General features: G+C 34.5%; 1 protein-coding gene and 1 pseudogene across 2 annotated transcripts; one reads left to right on the forward strand and one right to left on the reverse strand.

The window, feature by feature from the left end:
• The first annotated feature begins 9,827 nt into the window (after positions 1–9,827).
• On the forward strand, positions 9,828–13,793 carry LOC147558252 (electron transporter, putative (Protein of unknown function, DUF547)). Its single transcript, XM_086659803.1, has 10 exons — positions 9,828–10,326; positions 10,565–10,621; positions 10,986–11,102; positions 11,200–11,736; positions 11,965–12,395; positions 12,501–12,600; positions 12,712–12,771; positions 12,857–12,946; positions 13,061–13,168; positions 13,284–13,793. The coding sequence occupies exons 1-10, from the start codon at positions 9,910–9,912 to the stop codon at positions 13,590–13,592; spliced, it is 2,226 nt and encodes a 741-aa protein (XP_086515929.1). The 5' UTR covers positions 9,828–9,909; the 3' UTR covers positions 13,593–13,793.
• Positions 13,794–13,798: 5 nt separating this feature from the next.
• LOC147558253 (GCN5-related N-acetyltransferase 8 pseudogene) lies at positions 13,799–14,711 on the reverse strand (annotated as a pseudogene). Its single transcript, XR_015234314.1, has one exon. The product of XR_015234314.1 is annotated as a GCN5-related N-acetyltransferase 8 pseudogene (transcript).
• Between the last annotated feature and the right edge of the window lie 7,371 nt (positions 14,712–22,082).

Consider the following 22,082-nt stretch of genomic DNA (forward strand, 5'->3'; position numbering starts at 1 on the left):
AGTAGATGCAATCAACTCTATTAGTATCAATCCCAATTCAGTTTCAGATAAACTCCTATGGACCCCTTGTGAAAATGGAAACTTTTCTTCCAAATCATACTATCAACAACTTAGGGTTAGACCTATTTTAAACCAAAACATTCAAGACTTCCCATGGAAAAATTGTGGAAGCAGAAATCAATAATCCCTAAGGTTATACTCTTTATTTGGAAACTACTTCATGATGGGCTTGCAATTTTTGGTAACTTAGCTAAATTCGTAAGCACCATTCAACCATATTGTAAGCTATGTAACTCAGGAGAGATAGAAACCAATATGCATCTATTTGGGTCTTGCCCTAAGTTCAGAGAGCTAATAAATATTACCAATATTGATTGTCTTATGAACCTAAGTGTGGATCCTATTCGAAATGTAAAAGATCTATTGGAAAGAGGAAAAAATGGGGAGAATGATTTGCAGATCTATACTTATCTGTTATGGGGCTGGTGGAAGGAAAGAAATGCTTGGATTTTCAGATCCACAGTACCAGATCCGACTCGCTGCTGGTGGCAAATAAAGAAAGAGGTACAGACTCTATCTTCTTTGACTAACCCCTTGTCTGAACTCCATGATGAACAGGAGACACAGTGGCAGCCTCCTTCTCCGTCCCAAATTAAAATAAACGTAGATGGAGCCTTCAAACCACCTCACGCGGCTGCAGGAGTGCTTGCTCGGAATCATTTGGGTGAGATTTTGAGAACGGCAACGTTGGAGTTTTTACCAGTTTCGCCTCTTCACTCCGAGTTGAAGGCATTCGAATTAGGGTTTAATCTCGGCCTTCAGCTGGGTCTTCAAGCTTTTATAATCGAAGGAGATAGTAAAGCAATGGTCGAGATGCTAAGTGATCCTGATTGTACCCCTCCGTGGCGACTATCTAGGGAAGTGGAGATGCTTCGTGGCCGAATATCAGCCGTGGATATTACTTTACGATTCTGTCCACGAATTTCGAACATGGAGGCTCATAATTTGGCGAAGTCTGCCTTTAGTCCTTGACTAGAACTCAATTAGTTTTCTAGTCCTTTCAGTTAATTTGTATCATCTTTGGTTATCTTTTTCTTGTTTATCAAGATTGTAACTAACTATGGATGGTTTATCTAGTATGAAAGCTTTATTCAAAAAAAAAAAAAATTAAAGTTTTTGTTGTTTGGCAGTGTTGGTGGGGGGTGCGGGCCGTGCGCCTGCACAGGGCCCCCACCACATGGGACCCATTTCTACCTTGGAAGGATGTAGAGATCTAATAAGTAAAACACATTTCACACTGTAACTAGACAAATTGAAGTAGCCTAGTTGGTTAAATGTTTGTTTATCCATGCGGGAGGTCCCGAGTTCGAGCTATCTGGCTGACAATTTGTATAATATTTATGTGGTTTTTTGAAAAACACAACACTTGTGTGCTTTCTGACTTTTTTCCTTTTAAGAGCACCATACTTGTGTGATTGCTACTTAATTGCGTGAACGCGAAATCCAGTTTGAGTTTACTAACCTTTTGGTATAGTCTTTTGCTCGTGCACTTCACTTCCCTCTCAAATTTGTTCTAAGTCAAAACCATGATGGACAGTCAAACATTGAGAAGATGATAATCTAATTTTTCTTGGATCGTACCATACTAATATTTGATTATCTAAAAGAATGTTATTTTGTCATCATAGAAAAAGAAAGCAAACAAGCCCCCGGCGTTAATTCCTTATTCTCGTAGTTTAATTTTCAGTTTTTGAATTCTAAAATAATGTTTTATGAAATAAATGATTCTTGTCAAATCAAAGAAGTTTTACGTGAAAAGTGTTACTCCCTCCGTCTCAAATTAAGAGACCCTGACCTAAAATCCTTCAAAATTTTCACGTATTTTTTCTTCCACTTATACCCTCATTTAATGTTCAGGTTTGTGTGATTCTTTTTTTGGACTAAATCTAAAATGAATTTCTTTACCGAAAATAGGTGGAGGAAAATTGGATTTCAATTTAATGGTCAAATTATTTTGGGTAAAAATATAAATTATTCCTAATATTAGATGGTATTTTTCTTTGAAATGGGATGGTATTTTTTCTTCCAAGTTAGATTGTTACCAATAATCAAGCAAATACAAATAGACTTCTATAGAATTCCTCCGTTGACACAAATATTTTCACAAAAAAATTGTTGACACTTGAAATTTTTTTGGAGGTAAATTTAGATCCAACTTAAATTGAAGTTTTTTGGAGGAGGTAAAATTTGGTTGAAACTTAAATTTTGTTTTTTAGACTAAAATTAGATTTAATCAATCAAACAGTATGCCGCCAAAACTTGATTTAGAAAAAGAATACAAAAATTTGAGCTCTATATATGGCATGACTTTCATCTTCATACACAGTGTACCCTCTAGCTAGAGTAATTTTTTGTTTACCAAACTAGAAATTCAAGTTAGAAAACAATGGAAATCTTCCTTCTCAACTTGAATGTGACCGTGTTTTACTAGATAATGTCTTAGAATTTCTGCAGAATCAAGTTTGAAACAATGGTCTGACAAAGTTCTTACTTCCACGTATTTGTTAGTAAATTTTTAAACAATTGATGTCATTGTCTTTTAATTTGATTTGTTTGTTTCTTTTTAATTCGTGTATGTATTAATCGAATAAAATTAAAGGACAAAATATTCGTAGTAAAAAAAATTAAGTAAGTATTCTTAGTTAAATAATTTTGATTTAGTTACCTTTTTGGTTGTTGGCCAATATATATTTGAGCACAAACGTGTAATATAGAGATAAAGGGTAATGTTGGAAATTTAATGAATTTTATATGATAAAAAGGGAAACGAGTCTCTTATTTTGAGACAAACCAAAAGGGAAACTGGGTCTCTTAATTTGAGACGGAGGGAGTATCATATATTAACATCATACATTGAGTTTTGATTCGTCAATGATTCAATCTTTATTTTATAGTTAAATCGTACAAAAAAAAAATCATGTACAAGAAATCTTTCAAGTCTCGTGTTTTTAATATAAAAGGGTCTGGTTTCAAGTTTGGCACCGGGCCCCTAATTTGTCAGGCACGGCCCTGGGTGGTGGTTGTTGAGCGGAGAAAGCATCTGCGAAGAAATTTACAAGAAACAAATTGTCCCCTTAAAAATAGTAATTAAGTATATTTCAGCCTAATATAATTGTCCACATAAAAAATTTGTTTGTCCATATATTATCCACCCTTAGAATTGGGTGCTGCTAAAGGCACCCAGACAAGTGCTATGAGCAGGCGGACATACCCTGACTCCATCGGATTTATTAGGGACTAGGGTAAAAATATCATCTTTTTAGATTTTAAGTCTTTCTACTAATTGGAAAACGGACATGGTTTTTTAGATTGAATCGAATAAATTAATTTTTATTTAGATAAATATCAAGAATTAAAAAAAATTTGTCAACTAAGATGGACTTTTGTATTTCTGTTTGTTGTTATAGGACTTTCAATATTGGGAGTTAAAAAAAATTAAATTTTTAACAGATCTCATAAAAGAATATGGAAAGAACTATTATAAACTTAAACAAACTCTTTCTAAGAATCTAAACCCTAAACTTCTTCCATATGTTTCTTATTTCTTTCATATTCTTCTCCAAAACTTTGTTTTATTCTAATCACTAAACCCTAAAAACATGGAGAGGAAACCTATAATGTTTAGAAGTGATTAAATATGTTTAGGGCTCAAAATTAACCGATTTGTAGGATTTAGAATGTGTTTACCTATCTTGAGGGGGATTAGTGGATGAAGATACTTGATTTGAACGTTCCATGGAAGATGTATTAAAAGTTTGAAGAGATCTTGTTTGAGATATCTAGGGTTCAAAATATTTTTTCTCTTAATCTCATCTAACTTTGTTTCTGATTTTAGAAAAGTAATGGTAGTAGGGGTTGGAGATTTTGATAAGGAATAACAAAAAGTTTGACTAGAAGTGATGGAGAAGGAATAACAAAACGTTTGACTAGAAGTTATGGAAGGGATGAGATAGATGAGTTTTTCTCCAGAGAATAAGAAAGAGGAGGGGAAGAAGAATGAGGGGAAAAGGACTTTAAATTAAAAAAATTGAAATTTTTCATTTAAAGTTGATTTGTAAATCGTAATTTTTTTTGTATTCATAGAAAATATGTCTTGGAGATTTTACAAAGAAACATAGATTTTTCGGAGAATTTATTCACCGGAGATTTTCTTTATTCCCTAAGTGGCGACCTTAAAATAACACTCCCTCGGTCCCAAATTAAGAGTCATATATTCTTTTTCGGTCTATCCCAAATTAAGAGTGTCATTTCTTCTTTTATCATATTAAGTCCCTAATTTTTTCTGTTGTACCCTTGTATTGGTGTTGACAATATATAAAGTATTTATTACATCATTAAAATAATTCTTATTTTGATAATCTTTTAGAGAGAAATAAGAATAGTGTTTATGGAGAGTTCACTAGTCTTATGTATTGTGCTACTAATTCTTTTGGATTTCAAAAAACATACTAAAAATTATTACGGGTAAAAATGGAAAAGTAAATTTTGTGACAAAAAAAATTACATTTTCAAAATGAGACTACAAATTTGGGACGGAGGGAGTACAAATGTTTGAGTTTGTTTTTATTTACACGTTTATCTTCTTTAGATCAACAAATTTTAGCTCTATTCTTAACCTCTTCTACAAGTCTACAACCAACAATCGCCAGTTGTAAACAATATATTCTATGTATTCTTAAGTTCTTCTCACGCTTTCCTATGTAATATATTTATTATTTCTCAATACGTAAATGATGTTTCATAAAAGGAAAATGATGTTTCACTAATTGAAGTTTTGTCTCAAAAACTGAAAAATCTGGACTATCATGGTTTCTTTATTTTCTTTGTTGCTAGAATTTTGGCCATTTTTATTAGTGAAGATGAAATATTTCGGCCACTTTGGTTGAAATTTTAATTTATGACGACCATAGTGGTCGAAATTCTGACATATTTCTATTAATTTGTTTGAAATTTTTCCTTCAAATTTTATTCCCTTTTGTTTCGAGTTTATAGATAGAATAGTTAAGTTTTTTATCTTTTTGTGGGTTAATTTAAAATAATTTATTAATCTTTTCGAGAAAAATGTCTACTTTCCGAAAAGATCGATGTCTAGTAACTAATTGCGTCCCAATTCACAGAGACAAATCCGCATACCGGTGGCGATTTTGTTAGCGCCCTAATATCTTTCTGCCCTTATCTAGTTATGTTTGATATTCAAGAGCATACAAGTACTTTCGGACTGGACCAGTCTGGAATGATTTAGAAAATTGTTCAGACTCGTTTTAGCATTAATACTAAATCAACTCGAAATTGATGATAAACATTTTCCAAGAGTTGCACTACTTCAAAAACTATATATTCAAACACTAGATTTAGGATAACATGATCAAACATGTTAAGTTTTTTAGAACTAATCTTTAACAAAAAAAAATGAATGGATTTTATTGTCAGTAAAACAGTAAATGATTTTGGTCGATTTTGAAAAGAATTTTTAAGTCTTCAGATTGTTATCAAAATAGTAATAAAACCAATTAAACAAAATCGGAAACTAAAATTGAGCAATAAAACAGTAAGTTAAAGAAGGTAACTTATCTTTTTGCAGAGCTTTAAATAAGGCCGCGGCGTTGGGGAATAAAGAAAATTCTCCGGAGAATAAAGACTTTTCGTAAAACTAGTCAAATAAGATTGACTTTTTATATTTTTTTTATTGCTAAGGGGCTTCTAATTTTAGAAGATGCTACAAAAAAGGATCCTCCATCTCATCACCTCTCTCTACCACTTCATCTTCTCGACACCTCATCATCTTCTCCGGCGAAAGTCGCCGGCCGGCCAACTTTCCGGCCGGCGACCTTCAAACATAAATTTTTTTTTTCTTTTTTCTCTCTCTCTCTAGAACAGATTTAGAGAGAGAGAGAAGGTATGTTCTTGTTACTGTTAGTTTAGGGTTTTTAATCCATTCATCATCTTCCACTGGTTTTAGAAAGTAAGTGAAAAGGTTTCAGGTACTTTAATTTCTTTCTCATTCTTCCAATTCTCTTTTTGTTTACAATCAATTGTCTATCTCAAACTTAAACCCTCCCAGTGAAATTCAAACATAAACCCTATTTCATGCTTTATTGTTACTTGGTTAGTTTAGGGTTTTAATCTTCCATCCAGTGGTATTATAATCAAGTGACTCAAACCCATTCTTAAATTGGTGCAGTACAATTAATCAAACTATGGCTAGCGAGGCCATTAAACTCTCTAATCCACCACCACCACGTTCTCTCATATTTCCTGTATCTAGAATGAATGCTTATGAAAATAGACAACTGAGGAAGAAATTAGAAATTGAACTTGCTCAAGTTCGATCCACTATGAAACGTCTCGAATGTGCTGAAAGCTCAAGAATGAGAACAGATCTGGTCTGTTCATGAGAACAGACCTTCTCTCTCTAGATTTGTTCTAGAGAGAGAAAAGAAAAAAAAAGGAAAGAGAGAGAGAGGAGAGAGAAAATTAAAAAAAAAATAAAAAAAATTATGTTTGAAAGTCGCCGGCCGGCGACTTTTGCCGGAGAAGATGATGAGGTGTCGAGAAGATGAAGTGGCAGAGAGAACAGATGAGATGGAGGAGAACTTTCAAAAAAATGTATTCTGTATTTCCCATAAAAATTTATTCCCCGGAGAATTTTCAAAAAAATCTGGATTCCCTCGAGAATTTATTCCTCGGAGAATTTTCTTTATTCCCCAAAGTCGCGGCCTTAAATAAACAATAAATGAACCAACTAAGAGAATTGAACCTGCAGGTAGACAATATAACAGTAATGGTGGAACAGAGGCACGAGTTAGACTAAAAATATGAAGACTTACAAATTCTTTTCAAAATCGACCAAAGCCCTTATTGTTTGACTGGCAATGGATTTTAAGATGAACAATAAAAAAACATAAAAATTTGATGGTCAAAATTTTAAAAGATGGCAACAAAAGATGTTATTTTTTCTGACAACCTTGAATATCAATTTTGTTTTATCCGAAGAAGCTACCACAGTTGTAGGGGGAATGCACCTAGTAGATCTAGAGCAGTAGATGGTTGGAATAAGGCTGACTATCTATGCAGAAACTATATTGTTCACTGCTTAGATAACACCTTATACGATATCTACTGCCAGACTAAGACTGCCAAAGAATTATGGGACTCCCTACAGGAGAACTATATTTCTGAATTTAGAAAAAAATTCGGACTCGTTTTAGCATTAATAGTAAATCAATTCGAAACTGATGATAAACATTTTTCAAAAGTTGCACTAATTCAAAAACTATTCAAACACTAGATTTAGGATAACCTGATCAAACATTTTAAGTTTTCTAGAACCAATCTGTAACAAAGAAAATGAATGGCTTTTAAAGTTCTGCGATCTTTTTCTTACAAAAAAAAAAAGAACTACATATATTAGTCATACTAATACACGAACAAATGTACGAGTTCTTTTTTTTTTTAAATCGAACCTAATAGAAGAAAAAAACGAAAAAAAAAGTCAAAAGGCACTTGATGCTTGGACCGTCTGCTTATGGCACTTTAGTCGGGTGTTAATAGAATATCCCGCTTATAACACTTCACTCAGGTGCCTTTAACAACACTCCTAGAATTTTATGTGGTTTGACTTGTAAAAAAAAAAAAAGACTTGTTTTACGGTATTTTCTTTGTAAAAAATCCAAAAAAAAAAGAATAAAAAAAGAAGAATATAATGTGAACCAACACTAACCCCTGCAAATGGCGGAAGAATTGCATAGAACTAGAGAAGATTAAAAGGTCAATAAATGTGAGGATGTACAAGGGAAATAGTGAATATATAACATTTGGTTAAGTTTAGGTATAGCTTGACTTTTGTTATTTGGCCTAGATTTCAAGCTAATTTTAGAGTACCCTTTTTTCGTTAAAATATTTACTTGTAAGTTAACCAAGAAAAGATTCTTAATTAAATAACACCCTTTTATTAGTAATAAAGGTAATCTAATTCCTCAACAAAAAAAAATAAAAATAAATAAATAAAGGTAATCTAAGGTTGTGTTTGTTTTTTCTTTTTGAGTCTGAATCTGAATTACTGAATCTGAATTGGCTGAACTGAAATGTTTGAATCTGAAAAATCTGAATTATTTTACATTAAGATGTTTGTTTTTCATATCTGAATAATTAAATCTGAATTATGGCTTGGACATTTATACCCTCATGTATCTTTCTTAAAAGAAAAAAACCCTAATTTTTCTTAACCTTTCTCCTCCTCTTTCTGCTCACTCTCTCTCTACCCTACTCTCTCTCTCTCTCTCTACACAACATATCAGAAACCTAAAAAAACCCTCACAGATCCGGTTGATTAAAAAACCCTCTCTCTCTTAAATAATGAACACATATACTCTCAAATAATGAACACATAACTACTCTCTCTTCTACACAGTAGATATGTGGACTGGTTTTGCTAGAAAACTCTCACAGATCCGGTTGAAGGTCATGGATGAAAAGCTTTAATGGGTCCCTAGGGTTTCCCTCTCTTTCTCAAATAATGAACACATAACTACTCTCTCTTCTACACGTCGTGGCTGAAGGTCATGGTTGGTTGATTGAAAAACCCTAGGGATCCAAAAAAACCCTCACAGATCCGGCGAGGTTTCACAATCTTTTCTACAATGGCTTTCATGGAGCGGTTGTCTCCGTGGTGTTTCCTACGTGGTGGTGGTAGTGGCTTTTGGGGGTGGTGGTCTGGGGTGGTGGTATATGGTGGTGGACTTTGGTGGTGGCCTGTGGTGGTGGTGGTCTGTGTGGTGGCCTGTGGTGGCGGCCTGTGGTGGTGGTGGTCTGTGGTGGTGGCCTGTGGTGGTGGTGGCATGTGGTGGTGGTGGTCTGTGGTGGTGGCCTGTGGTGGCGGTATGTGGTGATGGTGGTTTATGGTGGTGGTGGTAGTTTTGTTTTAGTGGTGGTGGAGAAGAAAGATTGTTCTAAATCATATGGGCATAAATGACATTTTACACATTTCAGAATTTATGTCTTCATTTCAGACTTGTTTTGAAGTCTGAATAAAATAGGCTCTAATTCAGCCAATTCAGACAAATGCATGATTCAGCTTAATTTTCAGATTTCACTAATGAAAAAAACAAACACCTGGAATCTGAATTGGGACCCAATTCAGATTTCAGATCTGAAAAATTAAAAAAACAAACACAACCTAACTCTTTGTTGGATTATGCAACAAAAAAAACTCTTTGTTCGACATATGACATATGGGTTATTTTTATAAAATGTCGATAACGAACAGTCAGATAGCACAAAAATTTTTGTTGTTTGTAAATTTAGTAAGTATCGACATCTTTCTAACGAGCTTATGAAATCTATTTTAGAATACAATATTGAACTCATTGGATTTGGGTTTGTGTGGCAGGACGATATAGACAATTGATAAACTTGATGTTACAGGTGATATTAAAACAGGGAGATTTTGTTACTGATGATAGGCGATGAGAATACCATATCGTTCGAGAGGACGTCTAGACTCTATAATGTGAAATATAAATGTCAACTCAAATTTATTAAACGTGGAAGATTTTTAGGCAGACGAGTGAAACCTCTTAACAGAACTCCGTAAAATTGAATTTTGAGTTGTGTCGAAGGTGAGGACGAATCGGCTAGGGCTCCAGGCACAAAACTAGCCCCCAATAGCCCAACACTAAGCTCTAAAGTAGTGTCACATAAAAGGAAACGAAGGGCATGTTAGTAATTTGCTTAATCATGATATAAGATGAGGTTAAAAATAAAGCCACTATTGACAAACCATAAGCAACTAAAGAAATATTTTCAAAACTGAAACTTGAAGCTACTCCAAGTCCAACAAAACTTTTTGTAATGTCCAAATCACACCATCCTCTACCAAAAAATTTAGCTGATAATCAAAATGAACCTCACAAAATCACAACCATTTTTGAAAGCTCTTTCTTATCTAATTTACATCATTCTCTCTCTACCAGTACATATTCAAATCACACAACAACAACATCTTCAACAACCACAAAAATCATAAGAAAAAGAATAACACCTACCATTGACAGAAGTTTCTTCAATTCTAAGCATTGCCCAAGTTCTGATCATCACCAAAAACAGAGGTTAAGTAGTACTCTTTTTTGTTCTAATGTTGATTCATTTAGAGGAAGAAGAAACTGGAGGTTTAGTTATTGGAAATTCATTGGGTTATATTGCAACTCATTTTCTTTATTCATGGCTACTGAAGCTGATACTTTGGTTTATATACCAACATCAACAAGGGTAAGTTTAGTACCCAACATGATCTTGTTATTTTTATGGGTATTTTACGATTATTCGATATAGTTGATAGAAAACGATGAACTAATTTGCACCCTTTCTTTCTGACTGAACCACGTAAATTACAGGCGTTATTTATTGTAGTTTCTCGTGAAAATTTTTCGAGTTTCATGATTATATAAGTTTTTAAATTTCTGAAGAGTAGTAAAAAAAGAAGTTTATTACGTACGTGTTTTTTCAGAGAGATCGGAAGAAGAAAAGTCGGCAACAAAATAAAAAGGAAGAGCTTGAGAAAGAGGTAAGAATATGATTCCTCCTATTATTTGAAACTAAATCATTTCATGAAAAATTAAATTATTTGATTATTATATAGATAAATATGCTTAAGTTTAAACTATATTATAAATAATATAAGAAGCATATTCATGAACACTTGATTGAAGCATCTTATTTTTCCTTTTTAGTCCATAGAATCTAACCAAAAACATTTGTTTTTTTCATATTTATTAGCTTTATGAAACTTTTTGTCCCACATGATGAATGTTTCTTATTCTATTTTTTTGCTCCATATTGTTGATGTACCTACTACCTAACTATTAATTTTTGTAAATAATCAATTAGCTGCATATTTTTGTAATGGGGTTTAATTTATTTATGTTTAGGTATCTATGCTTCATAAAATGCTCCGTCGCGAAGAATCCGTTCACAGTTTTTTGGAGCGCACTATCCGTCAATCTGATGGCACCCCGACTCACCTCCCTAGCTTCCTGCCACCAGAGGTCTCTTTCTTTTTCATATGCGAATATGTTCTTCTATGTCATGTCGTCAAATAATATGGAGTAGTTTGTTATATAATCTCCTTTACTGATAATGTAGGTAAAAGAGCTGTTGGCGGAGTTAGCAATGGTTGAAGATGAGATCGTTCGCCTTGAAGGGGAAGTAAGAAACCTTCAAAATGGTTTGAATCAAGAACAAGAAACTTCTAAAGAAACACAATCTAAACATTACTACAGACAACATGAAAACCCAAGCAAGAACCCTAAATCTGAAATTTCATCATTTCAACCAGAGAACCCAAAACCCATAACTTCCAGTACTACATGGGTTTATGAAAAGATGCCATTTGAAGCCAAGGCATTGCATTTCATTAGCAAAGCCATAAAAGGTGACTATAATATCAATGACTTCACTAAAAATCAAAGAACGGGAAATGTTACAGCTTCAGTAAAAACTGATCAGAAAGAAAATTTTGGAATTGAAGAAGATGAGTCATTTGAAGACAAGATCTCAAAGAAGAGTGGACTAATACATGATATTGGGTTATTTCAAGAGAGGGTTCCAAGGAAAAGTTCAGTAATACAAAAGCAACCTTACACATCCCCAATGAGACCTCCTAGACATGCAACATCCAAGGTTTGTCTCTCCATATATATATAGATACACCAGGTATAAGCTGCCCCCAGCGGGACGAGCGAAACGTACTTGATCGAATCATATTATAAGAGTATCATATGATTATACCAAAACATTACATATCTTTGTGTGACCTGGTGTTATAACAGAAGATAATATAGTTGTACTATGTGTCCTTATGTTTGTTGAATATAAGTAATTGATTGCCTGTTAACCGTTTTGTTTCAGCGGATTGAAGTCGATTTCAACTCATCGATGGAGTTACCACCAAAATCGTTTCCGAAACAAAGTTCATCACCATTTCAAGATATTAGCAGCCAAAAGTTACAACCAAACAAGCTATCGGAAAGCATCATGAAGTGTTTGATATTCATTTATGTGAGATTAATGAGACAATCAAGAGCATTAGAACTAGAGAAATTAAGCACAGTTTCAAGATCAAGTCACTCACCTTTCAGCACAAGAAGTTTCAGAGCAGATACTAACTTAAACTCATCAAAAGAATCAAGACAACAAGACCCATATAGTATATTCGATATCGAAGATTCTATTCCAAGAGACGTTGGTCCTTACAAAAATCTTGTTAGGTTCACTTCAATTTCATTAGACCCTAAAAGCATTTCTAGTCCAAGTTCCATTCCTCTACTACAAAAGTTAAGGTAAGTGAAAGAAATCCTCGCTAGTCTATACTCTAATCACAACTGCATTTTGCTCTATCTAGATTCTAGTTTAACTTCTTTCATCGATTCTATATGTAAATACAGGGCCTTAATGAACAATCTTCAGAATGTGGACTTAAGATTTTTGACTCATCAGCAGAAACTAGCATTCTGGATCAACATGTACAATGCTTGTATGATGCATGTATAGTATGATTATACCTGTCTTGTACCGTTCTTTATGACACTGATCTGCTCTTTGAACAGTCGGTTTCCTATATAACTTTCTGTTTACTAATATAGTTAATCGTTTCAGGGATTTCTCGTCTATGGAGTGCCTTCTAGTCCCGAAAAACTACTTGCTTTGATGAACAAGGTAAGTTTCACTACAAAAGAAATCCTTCTAAATTCTTAATGGAAGCTTTGGTACATGATTATGCTATTTTAATGATTTGATTTAGGCTACAATGACAATAGGAGGCAATAAAATAAAGGCATTAGCAATTGAGCATTTCATACTAAGACAATCATCATCTACCCATTTGAAAAATGTAAGTTAATACTACAATTCTAACTCAATTCTTACCAAGGATTATGGTATAATGTTGTTTATGATCAGTATGAAGTTCGTATTTTCTAATAAATGGGTTGATTATGTGATGAAGGATGATGAGTATGAAAAAGAGACTGTTGCATACAATATTTATGGACTCGAGTTGCCAGAACCCAATGTCACATTTGCTCTGTGTTGTGGAACTAGATCTTCTCCATCTGTAAGTCAAAAACAAACTAGGGCAAGTTACGTAATAGCTTCCAACTTATGACCGATTTGGTTGTTTCACTATGGGTCATGTCGGCCTAATGATATATAAACTGTTTCATGTGTAGATTCGAATATACACAGCTGATGGTATCTTAGCTGAACTGGAGAAATCAAAGTTAGAGTACTTACAAGCTTCAATAGCAGTAATTAGCACAAAGAAACTAGTGATCCCTGAACTTCTGCTACAAAATTTGCTTGATTTTGCAATAGATGTCGATTCTTTGATTGAATGGATTTGGCACCAGCTACCCACTTCTTGTTCTTTAAGGAAATTAATGGTGGATTGTCTTAGAGGTCATACCAGTGGCAAAATATCTCACATTGTCGAAAAAATGCCTTACGATTTCGAATTCCAGTACCTCTTATCTGTTTAATGTTTCTGTAAAAGTAGCAAAGAAATCTAATGTAATGGGTTGAATGAATTGGTTTGAGTTCAAGCATTTGCTTGTTGTTTGGTTTCATGGATGTAAATGTAAGAAAAAGAAGAGTTAAATTCAGACAAACTTGTATTGAAATAGTTACTAAAGATTTGATAATTCATATGAACTCATACTTAAAGATGAAAGATTAAACAACCCACTTCTTCCAAAAGTTCAAATCCATTTGATAATTTTGGTTTCTTACTCCTTCAGTTCTACATTAAACACATTTATACATAAAAACATAACAAAACATAAGTACCACTTAACCAGATTAGATGAAAGTTCAAACAAGCCATAGCCAAGAAAAACCCTAATTTCCATAAGTTTGAAGTGCATCACCAGTCAGCCTGCAAATCCTCCATTCTTGAAGAATTTGAGCACCCATTTCTTCATAAAACTTGATAGCATTCACATTCCAATCCAAAACACACCATTCAACTCTCCCATACCCCATCTTCACTGCCTGGGCTGCCACTGCAGATAACAACATTCTCCCTAACCCTTTCCTCCTGTAAAAATCCCTAACAAATATATCTTCTATATAAAACCCTGGTTTTGCCAAGAATGATGAATAATTTGGGAAAAATAAGACAAACCCAGCAACCACAATGTCTCCTTCATTTTGATAAATACTAGCTTCAGGATCTTGGATAGGTGTATCGAGATTCACAACTTGGGTGATGGGAGGGTAATTAGGGTTTATGCTGTGTTGATCAACTTGAAATGGGAGTCGAGAAACTTCCAAAATGAAGACAGTGAAGGATTGAAATGGAGGAGAATTGAAAAGGGTAGCTGTTAAATTTTCTTCAGTGGCTTCAAATAAGTGGGTCAGACGTTCAAATACTGCCATTTGATGAATCAATTTGTGAATATGAGGAACGTCAGATGAGTCAGCGAGACGGATTCTGACGAAAATGGCGTTAGCTGCGGGGTTTTCCGGTAGTGTCATTGAAGGAATAGGGGTTGGGGTTGGTGGTGGAGGAGGAGCAGCGGCGGCCATTTTTGGGGGTTTTGTGAAGGTTCTGGAGTTGTTGCTGTTGTTTCAGTTAGGAAAGTGAGAGACTTGAGAGTGTTCACTATTTAGGTTTCTTTGGAACATTTATTCTGATATTAATGGGCCTATCAGATTATAATTGGGAAAGCTTTAGGGAAAATTTTAAATACACTCACTATTTTGTTTTCCACACTCATTTCAAAGGTATTTTTTGTTCAAGTTAAAGGAAATATGAGTGCATTTAACATTTCTCAAGCTCTATTGCCACTCCCAAATCAATAACCAGATCAATATGAACTGGGCTAAGCAAGAAAAATGTTGCATATGGAACTTGTAAAGTTTTATTGGCTGCCTCATTCTTGTTAATAGCGCCCCCAACCCCGACTCACGTGTGGTGTTGTCAACTTTGCATTTTTGCTTGAACCGCCTCACTCTATTAGGGCAGCCTGGCCACTTTGAAATTTGTGGGGTCGATCTCAAATATTTGGTTCGGCATCACTGGTTTCAACTTTAAGAACTTAGAGAAGGTTGGGTCAAAATCCGCGAGGAGTATCTAAAATAGGTTACGAAATTGGGTAGGGAGAGTCCAAGTTTTGTTATATATTTTGGACTGTCCTCGCCCATTTGATGAGGCACCTCACACGGCTCTGTCGTTTTTGTAACATTAATCGAGTCAAGGTCCAAGTTTGAAAAAGAATGTTAGATTAAAAATGCAGAGAAGGGCGCTTTTATAACTTCCCATCGAAACTTTGCCTTTCATCTCTTTGGTCTTAGCAGCCTATGGGACACTTACAGAGGCACACAACACACAAGTCATACTTCACTTGGCCCATTATCTTTGACCAACTTAGTTCCTGTCGCCCCTTAGCTTCGCCCAAGTCATACTTCACTTGGCCCATTAACTTTGACCAACTTAGTTCCTATCGCCCCTTAGCTTCGCCCAAGTCATACTTCACTTGGCCCATTAACTTCGACCAACTTAGTTCCTATCGCCCCTTCGCCCCTTAGCTTCGCCCAAGTCATACTTCACTTGCCCCATTAACTTTGACCAATTTAGTTCCTATCGCCCCTTCGCCACCAAATATACAGTCTCTCTCTCTCTCTCTCTCTCTCTCTCTCTCTCTCTCTCTCTCTCTCTCTCTCTCTCATAAATATATATATATATATATATATATATATATATATATATATATATATATATGTTTTATCTACTTTTTGCCATCGGCAACCAAATCGTGGGTCGAGGGTCACCTAAACCTTCGTTGAAGACTCTTTCTACACCCTCGTCGAGTGTAAAGGGAATGAACAAAGACGGCGGGAGACTTTTTTGGGATTCAACCTCCTTGTTGACTTGATATGGGTTGATCCGTTAGGTTTTTGATTTTATCTTGACTTATTGACCGTAGTCAACTGATGACCATTGAATCATCATGTATTGACCATAGTCAACTTATGACTATTTTTTGGATCATCAAGTGAAAAGTTAACTTATCTGTGGTTTGTTGAGAAGCTCATGAGATCGTTGATGTGTCGTTTTAACTATGTTGTTGCTGCAATTGAGGAAGGAAATTAGCTCTCAACTATGTCAGTTGAAGGTTTAATGAGTTCATTATGTTCTCATGAACATAGGATAAACTAGAGAGTTGTTGCATATGGTCTATAGAACAAGCTTTTCAAAGCAGAGTGAATTTGTTTGAAAATGGTGGTTCTAGTGGTGGAGCACCTACCGACAAAAAGGAAGAAACCCATAGTAAAGAATACAAAAAAAATGTATGGTATGACAAATCTAAAGTTAGATGTTTTCGTTGCATAAAATTTGGTCATTATTAATCAGAATGTAGAGTTTCTAAGAAATATACTGAGCATGCTAACTTTGCTCAAGTGATGCGGAAGACAAAAAAACTCTTTTATTAGTTAGCATAATTGATGAAGATGATTATTTAGGAGAAGATGATGAAGATGGAGTTTGGAAGTTTTCAATTGAAAAAAAGCATTAAATTGGAATCAATGTTGATGATCACAGTAGCTTTAGATTCTCGTCTAAGTGAAAATACACTTATTTCTCTCGATAACGACGATACTTCAAATCTAGAATTACGTTCCAGTTTAACTCGTACTCAAGTTATGTCATCAAGGTTTCATGACTATGCTGTAAACAATGATAATCAATGATAATGATGATTCCGACAAATGGTACTTGGATACAGGGTGCAGTAACCATAGATGTCGTAAGACAGAACTATTTTTCCATCGGAACGTGGAGATGTGAAGTTTGAAACAAATCAAAAGTATTAATAATGGATAAAGATAATATTGTTGTATGTATCAAAAATGATTCATATGATTATATATGTGATGTCTATTGTGCTTTTAGTTTGCATTGGATTTTATTGAGTTTGGGACAACATTTCGAGAGATTTGCGTATTGTGCTCCTATCGCTTTTGAAGAAGCAATAAAAAATGTTGAGTGAATTACATTTGTGGATGATGAAGTTCATTCAATTTAAAAAAATGAAATTTGGGAGTTAATTTCTCTTCCTGCAGGAAAAAAGTCCATTAGGGTGAAATGGTTTTTAAAAACCAGGGACAAACCAGATGATGGTCAAGTGGGCATATTAGTTGTAAAAGGGTACGAACAAAAACCAAATTGATATGAAATTTTGCAAGTCAGAACAACAAATGGTTGATATTTTACTAAGCCATTAAAGGTCGGTTTATTTTGAAAATCATGATGAGCATTATATCATATGAGTTTAAGGGAGGGTGTTAAATTTATGTAAACTCAAATTTAAGACTGAATTAATTATTATTTTCTTTAATTGAGTTAGTGGTTAAGTAATGAGATTATATTAGTAGTGGTCATAGTCAGTGGGTTAAAGTTTTAGTCTATAAATAGATCAGTATTTATAGTTTAATTAAAAATAAGTTAACTAGAGTAATTAAACTCAATTACCAGTCTTTTTTATTTTTCTTTGTCTGTGCATTTATATTGTTCTTTATCTTTCAGAAATGAAATATTTTTTATTTCTAGCAGAGAAGAATGAGAAGAAGAAAGCAGAGAAAAAAAATATAGAAAAAAACTCAGTTGATTGGCCGCCAACGACAACTAATTAGACATTGGAAAAGAGTGAAGGAACATATGATAATTTTATCGGTTAACTTACAATTTTATAAAAAATAGGGAAATGATAAAGTTACAAAAGATTTTGACAAAAAAAAGGTTCCCAGCTGATGTGGCGGGTGTGGTTTCAAACTTTGACCAAATCTAGGCCGTTGAGAGATGAAAATCACAACCGCCACATCAGTTGAGAATTTTTTTTTGTCAAAATCTTTTGTGATTCTAGCATCTCTCTAAAAAATAAGCTATTTGGGAAGTTTTAAAGACGAACCATATTATTGTTGGAGGCGCTCCACATACATGAAAAAATTGCCTTCGAAAGGGAACCCATTACAGTCATCCGAGACGTCTGTATCAGTTATGTGGGAACGCCTACAGAGCTACATGTCACGTGTGAAAAGTTCGACCTATACTTTAACACCGTATGGCACTTGTCCTAGTCTCCTTTCTAAGCATCGGTCTAAGTCTTCCCATTTATATACCTATGTAACCTTGATTAATAGGCAAGCTCCAACACTAAGAATGCTCCAAGATATGTATGCTCAAACTACGCAAGAACACTTGAGAGAACCTGATCTTTATTGATAAGAACTCAAAGATTACAAGTATACTCTGGGCACAATTCCAAAGTAACTCCACTATTTTTCTAGCTTGAATCCTCACTTTATGATTACAAATGAAGGAGGTGACCCCTATTTATACTAGTTGCCTTACAAAATCGACGGACACAATTGCACTATATGGCATCCATCTAATGGCTTGGAACAATGTAGGGGTTTCCTTAGCAATCTATACATAACTTTGGCTCCATCATATTCTAGAGAATTCTCTCCTAAATATCTCCAACCATCTATAGAAATCTCCTTTGGGTTGGATCAGCAAGTATGGAACACAGAACTTTCAAGGCAGTCCGTTCCAAAGAAACATGTCTCGAAGCTTGTTGTTATCTCATCAAAAAAAAAAAATATGCTTGTTGTTTGACCTAATAGTGTGGTGTCTTTCAACAAAAAAAAAAAAAATAATAGTGTGGTGTCCTTTTGGACCTTGAAAGTTGTTGTCAGGAGCCATGTAATCTGCTGTTTTTTGGGCTTAAAATGGGTCGTGAGATATGGGAGTCCCCATTTTGAATTCTACCACTCCTTGGGGAATAGGCCTGCAAGGCTGCAACACTAAGAAGATTGATGGCACTTAGGTAATTTCTTTCAAAACAAAGGTGCTTCTGGAAGTAGGAGGAGCTTGCTTTTCCTTCACAAGTCAGTGAGTGGTAGGGTAGAGGTAGGGTTTCTGTTGGGACGTGAAAGGTGACGTAATTAGATTAGGGTTTGCGTCATGTCAATTTTTCAGACTTCGTTATCCGTTCCCAATCCATTCTCTCTCTCAATCTATCTATCTATCTTTCACTTCATATACATTGTTTTAAATAGTGGTGATTATTCTTTTTGCAGGTTTTTGAGGGTAACTTCTGATTGATTAGAGCAATGTTTAATCAAAACCCATTTCTCTCCTTTCGTCTCAGGTCCGGTAGATCTTTTCCATCTCTCTCACCATGATTCCATTTGAGATAAACCCCCATCCACGTAAACCCTAAAGTCACATGTTATAATAATATATCAAAACACATAGTAAAGGAAAAATGTTACTGGACTTATTAGAAGAATGTAAACGAAAATAGAGAAAGTGACGGGGTAGAAGATAAAGAGATGGGACCAGATGAGATGACAATTTGATTTTAAAGCTTCAAGCCACCTCATTTATGAGATAGTATTTAGTTGAAACATTTTTTCTCCTTTGATGGGAAGAAAGTTTATGTAAATCTACATTTTATTTATTTAACAAATTTTTATTTTTTATTTTGAATATTAATGAAAAAATTGTAAAAAATATTGTTAGGAATCTAAATTATCTCCCAAACTCGTAAAGAACATCTTTATGTCCCAAACTCATCACCCTATATTTATCTTTGTTCTTTTTTGCAAAATAACATTTTTTTTTTCTATCTTTTTGCAACCACTACCACCAGGTCCACCACGGACTCTCTTTCTCCTTTCTGTTTCTTTCCTCCTTTATTTTCTTATCTTTATCTCTTCTCTATTTCCTTCCTCTTGTCTTTGCTCCTTTTAACTCACTCTGTTCCAGCGAATAGTGGATCCCCTGCACTATCACTCATACCCCTAAAACTAGTCGCGAGTTCTGGCGAAGATTGTTCCCTCCGCCGAAAAAGAGAGGCAGGGGGGAGTAGAAAGAGAAAAGATTGAGGTTTGAGGAATTTCCAAACCATAACACAACCAAATGCGACTTACGACGTAAGAGATTTTCCCCTCTGTAAGAGAAGAGAAGAAGAAAATGGTCGTGGTAATCGGAGGAGACGAAAATGAAATGAATTGTTTATTGTAAATGTAAGTCGGCTTGAACCTAACTTCTCAAAATTCATAGGCAATGAAAGGGAGGCAAAAGGATATTTCCATCAAATTTATATCCCTCTCAAATCTTTTTCTTTTCGAAAACGGGGACCAAATTTAAACAAATGCTAGTTCCATTGGTGGAACTTACAAATTTGAGTCCATAATTTTCTTGTCAATGTAAGTGGTGATATAATCTAAAAAGCCTTCTAATATTATTTAAATGTAGTTCAACAAAAAAAAAAACATTATCTAAATGTGGTGACATTTTATTCAAATGAAGTGAAGTGGTCAAATCATAACATTACCTAAGTTATTACTAGTACATGAGCAGTTATCATATTATATGTGAAATTTCTAGAGCTGCATTTCATTTTCAACTTTTTCAGCAGACTCTGAATACTATTAGATTATGATATATTTTTCCACACTCTAGATATTAGCTAGGGTGCATGGAATATCACTTTGTCTGCCAACTCTTTTTCATTTTGGTTGTGTATTAGTAGCTGTCACTGAATTATTGAAGAATTAAAGCATAATAGCTTTTTCTACCTATCTATTGCTTTTCTCTTTATAAAGTGTTCAAATTTTGTTTCTATGATTCCAATGTCCAAATATCAAGTTCTTACTATTCACTCACGTATGAGATTTCAATATCAACACCATTAGTCATGCTTAAACTTAACTAATCCATAACATTAATATAAGGCAATTCTCATAGATGTGAAGAATTAATATCGACCCAATGATTGCTTGGACTAGGGTAGGATTTTGGCCCGACTGTCCGGAACACGCCCACATCCACCCTTGTCTGAAGAATACGTGTGTCCAATGATCGAACCTGTCGAAACCCGCTTGCCTAAAAGATCCCAAGCGAGTGGACACGGGCAACGGTGCATGCTGCTCGAACTCATCCACTTATGTTGCCCCATACTTTCAGTTTTCGTATACCCTCTCCTATGTTCAAATGAGTATCAACCATTAGATGTCCAGTGTTAATGGTAGTCGTTCGGTCTCGAGGATTATCGTATATAATCCTCAAAACCAGAAAAAGCCCAAATCCTTTCGTCTTTGCCTCTTCGACTCTCTTCTTCTCTTTGCGTCTCACTAACTCCCTCTTCTTCTTCTTTTTGACAAAAAACTGACCGTAAAATTTAATTGATTCTATCAAATCATATTCTCTTTGTTCTTCCTGCTTTCGGTTTTGATTGAATAAATTTCAAAGTTCGAAACTCACTGTCTCCATCTATTGTTTGGATTTTTCTAAGACCGTGAGTAATCCTAACCTTACTCTTTTTCTATTATTAATATCTTCTCTTGTTATCTTGTTGTAATTATTACTTCTCCATATATGTTATCGGTTGTAGTCGAACGATCGTATATACCATCATCTCAAATAACCTAAATAACATCAAGTTTCGGTTCTCTTATTTTTTTACGTTTTCTTGTCATATATTATCCTCTTTCTGGTCTTTTTTTGTTATATGTTACTGTTCATTCTTAGGAGGTTGTTTCTGACTTGGGTTTGTTCTTTGCAAGTCAACACTGGACCCCAACTTGTTTCTGATCTTTATTTTTTGTCTTTTATTTTTTTATTTCGTATCGTTAGTCGAGGTATTTGTGAAATTGTGAATTGTTAAGTGTAAGCTACAAAACTATTTATTCAAATTTTTAGATTTGTTTAGACTCATATCGCCCGATTGTCTTGTGTCTGGTATGTGCTATTGGAAAAATAAAGATGAATATTTCTGTACAAAAAAAATCTAAAATGCCAGTCCATTTGTCTGAGTGTACAAGTGTTAGTTGTGTTCGTTTTGCCTAGACCGGACGAGCAGTTATCCATAAGTGTTGTCCAGCGATTCTTCCCCTGGCCGATGCTTTTTAACACAAAAAAAAAACACCACCATGAAATCATGATAGGTTTCATTAAT

The sequence above is a fragment of the Eschscholzia californica genome, unplaced genomic scaffold, assembly GCF_041429995.1.
Source record: "Eschscholzia californica isolate CP2 unplaced genomic scaffold, dmEscCali1.0.p SCAF_2, whole genome shotgun sequence".
NCBI lineage: Eukaryota > Viridiplantae > Streptophyta > Magnoliopsida > Ranunculales > Papaveraceae > Eschscholzia > Eschscholzia californica.

Excerpts from the sequence above, each read along its gene's own strand:
- LOC147558252 (XM_086659803.1), top strand. The coding sequence starts at position 9,910 with ATGTCCAAATCACACCATCCTCTACCAAAAAATTTAGCTGATAATCAA. Across the intron at positions 12,947-13,060 it reads CATCTACCCATTTGAAAAAT|GATGATGAGTATGAAAAAGA; the intron begins GTAAGTTAATAC and ends TATGTGATGAAG. Across the intron at positions 13,169-13,283 it reads GAACTAGATCTTCTCCATCT|ATTCGAATATACACAGCTGA; the intron begins GTAAGTCAAAAA and ends TTTCATGTGTAG.